The sequence below is a fragment of the Camelina sativa genome, chromosome 19, assembly GCF_000633955.1.
Source record: "Camelina sativa cultivar DH55 chromosome 19, Cs, whole genome shotgun sequence".
Taxonomy (NCBI): domain Eukaryota; kingdom Viridiplantae; phylum Streptophyta; class Magnoliopsida; order Brassicales; family Brassicaceae; genus Camelina; species Camelina sativa.
Genome location: NC_025703.1, coordinates 25,167,059 through 25,170,150, shown reverse-complemented (window position 1 = coordinate 25,170,150; position 3,092 = coordinate 25,167,059). Strand labels below are relative to the sequence as shown.

At 39.6% G+C, this 3,092-nt stretch overlaps 1 protein-coding gene across 1 annotated transcript in view; it reads left to right on the top strand.

Moving 5' to 3' along the window:
• LOC104767141 (diacylglycerol O-acyltransferase 1-like) overlaps window positions 7–3,092 on the top strand; it is a 5,045-nt gene continuing 1,959 nt past the window's right edge. Inside the window, exons 1-12 of the mRNA XM_010491178.1 lie at window positions 7–579; window positions 678–758; window positions 858–931; window positions 1,036–1,111; window positions 1,213–1,280; window positions 1,364–1,487; window positions 1,568–1,645; window positions 1,738–1,839; window positions 2,401–2,537; window positions 2,678–2,759; window positions 2,860–2,880; window positions 2,969–3,031. Of these exons, the coding sequence (XP_010489480.1) occupies window positions 190–579; window positions 678–758; window positions 858–931; window positions 1,036–1,111; window positions 1,213–1,280; window positions 1,364–1,487; window positions 1,568–1,645; window positions 1,738–1,839; window positions 2,401–2,537; window positions 2,678–2,759; window positions 2,860–2,880; window positions 2,969–3,031 (1,296 nt within the window). The 5' untranslated portion in view covers window positions 7–189. The remainder of the gene's footprint in view (window positions 580–677; window positions 759–857; window positions 932–1,035; window positions 1,112–1,212; window positions 1,281–1,363; window positions 1,488–1,567; window positions 1,646–1,737; window positions 1,840–2,400; window positions 2,538–2,677; window positions 2,760–2,859; window positions 2,881–2,968; window positions 3,032–3,092) is intronic.

Here is a 3,092-nt window from a genome sequence, read left to right as displayed (position 1 = left end):
CCCTTCTAAACAAACAAACCTTCTCTTAATATGTACAAACTTTTATTATTCTCTCTCTCTATTGGATTCTGATTCTCTTCAACGTGACTCCTCACCTTTTCTTTCAATTTCATCTGCATGTTTCTCGATTCTCTCTGACGCCTTCCTTCTATAACGTTTCTTTGAAAGCTGTTTCCGTCAATTCGGTAAATGGCGATTTTGGATTCTGGAGGCGGCGGCGTTAGCACCGCGACGGCGACAGAGAACGGTGGCGGAGAGTTTGTGGATCTTCGTCGACGGAAATCGAGATCGGATTCCAACGGAGTTCTTTCTGGTTCCGATAATCCACCGTCTGTTGATGTTGGAGCTCCCGCCGACGTTAGGGATCGGATTGATTCCGTTGTTAACGATGACGCTCAGGGGACGACTGCCAATTTGGCCGGAGATACCGAAATTAGGGAAACCGGTGGTGGTGGAAGAGGCGCCGGCGGAGAAGGAGGAAGAGGTAACGCCGAGACTACGTATGCGTATCGACCGTCGGTTCCTGCTCATCGGAGAGCTAGGGAGAGTCCACTCAGCTCCGACGCAATCTTCAAACAGGTCAAATAAATACTTTAACAGTCTTCGAATTTGGTGTTTCAAATTGGTCTAGTAGCTGTATAGAGAGGATTGAGTTTGGTGATTGTTTTGCACTGCAGAGCCATGCCGGATTATTCAACTTGTGCGTAGTAGTTCTTATTGCTGTAAACAGTAGACTCATCATCGAAAATCTGATGAAGGTTAGTTGCTTCTTTCTCTTGCGGCTTGAGAACTTACTGGAGCTGACAACTTTTATCAGAGACTTACATTTGTTGTTGTCGTTGCTATCATTCATATAGTATGGTTGGTTGATCAGAACGGATTTCTGGTTTAGTTCAAGATCGTTGCGGGATTGGCCGCTTTTCATGTGTTGGTATAAATATATGTTCTTTTTTTTCCTAGCAATGTTACATTTTTTATACATGTAATGATGAGCTTAGTGATTCAGTTCTTCTTTTTTTACCTCTTCCATTGCAGTCTCTCCCTTTCAATCTTTCCTTTGGCTGCCTTTACCGTCGAGAAATTGGTTCTTCAGAAATGCATTTCTGAACCTGTGAGTAAACCACTATTCTCCAATCATTACTTGATTGTTTAATCAAGAAAAAATTTGTTTCCTGAAGAAACTTATAATCTTTTTCTCTGATAATACTGAAGGTTGTCATCATTCTTCATATTATTATCACCATGACAGAGGTTTTGTATCCAGTTTACGTCACCCTAAGGTAAGCTATGATGTTTCTAGTCTCAACTTCTGATGCTCTTTCTAAGTTTAGGTGGCTAACTTGGGGATCTTGAAAATGAACAGGTGTGATTCTGCCTTCTTATCAGGTGTCACATTGATGCTCCTCACTTGCATTGTGTGGCTAAAGTTGGTTTCTTATGCTCATACTAACTACGACATAAGAACTCTAGCCAATTCAGCTGATAAGGTAAAAGAAGAAAATGAAATATATATATCAGTCACTTGCATTGTGTTACTATTTTAACCGGACACTGTTATAAACTTAAGGCCAATCCTGAAGTCTCCTACTACGTTAGCTTGAAGAGCTTGGCATATTTTATGGTTGCTCCCACATTGTGTTATCAGGTAATGAGATGCATCTTATTGCTAAGATCATCAACCATTCTTACTCTTGCAAGAGTTTCTTGTCTAAACCTCGTGTCTTTGCGTTTTTCCAGCCAAGCTATCCACGTTCTCCATGTATACGGAAGGGTTGGGTGGCTCGTCAATTTGCAAAACTGGTCATATTCACTGGATTCATGGGATTTATAATAGAACAAGTGCGTTTTCAACATCTTGCTTTATTAATTTTCCTTGGTGGCACTCATCTTCCCTGCGTTGTCACTACTTACTTCCTGTTGTTTTGGTCTTCTATGGCAGTATATAAATCCTATTGTCAGAANTGAAATATATATATCAGTCACTTGCATTGTGTTACTATTTTAACCGGACACTGTTATAAACTTAAGGCCAATCCTGAAGTCTCCTACTACGTTAGCTTGAAGAGCTTGGCATATTTTATGGTTGCTCCCACATTGTGTTATCAGGTAATGAGATGCATCTTATTGCTAAGATCATCAACCATTCTTACTCTTGCAAGAGTTTCTTGTCTAAACCTCGTGTCTTTGCGTTTTTCCAGCCAAGCTATCCACGTTCTCCATGTATACGGAAGGGTTGGGTGGCTCGTCAATTTGCAAAACTGGTCATATTCACTGGATTCATGGGATTTATAATAGAACAAGTGCGTTTTCAACATCTTGCTTTATTAATTTTCCTTGGTGGCACTCATCTTCCCTGCGTTGTCACTACTTACTTCCTGTTGTTTTGGTCTTCTATGGCAGTATATAAATCCTATTGTCAGAAACTCAAAGCATCCTCTGAAAGGGGATCTTCTATATGCTATTGAAAGAGTGTTGAAGCTTTCAGTTCCAAATTTATATGTGTGGCTCTGCATGTTCTACTGCTTCTTCCACCTTTGGTATGCTGCGATTCTTCTCTTTCGATATAATTTGCAAAGAAGAAGAACAGAAAAGAACTACATCTCATCAATAAATTGATAATTTTAGTCACTCATAGTCTGATGTAATACAAATCTCTTTGCATCGTTCTTGTCCACAGGTTAAACATATTGGCAGAGCTTCTCTGCTTCGGGGATCGTGAATTCTACAGAGATTGGTGGAATGCAAAAAGTGTGGGAGACGTGAGTTGCTTTACTCAAAAAAAACTTATGATTTCTAAGGTTGTCGTTTTTGGGTCACCTAACTAACGAAATTTCATTATTCACTGTCTTCCTTTGTCAGTATTGGAGAATGTGGAATATGGTATGGTTCTCTTCCTCAAACATCACCTTCTTTTCTGTACAAAATAGATGAAGGGAGCTAATCAATAATATCTTATTTTTCTTGACAGCCTGTTCATAAATGGATGGTTCGACATATATACTTCCCGTGCCTGCGGAGCAAGATACCAAAGGTGAGTGACTTATATATTGATATGAAATTCTCGAGATTTCTTTTTATGCTTTATAACTTAA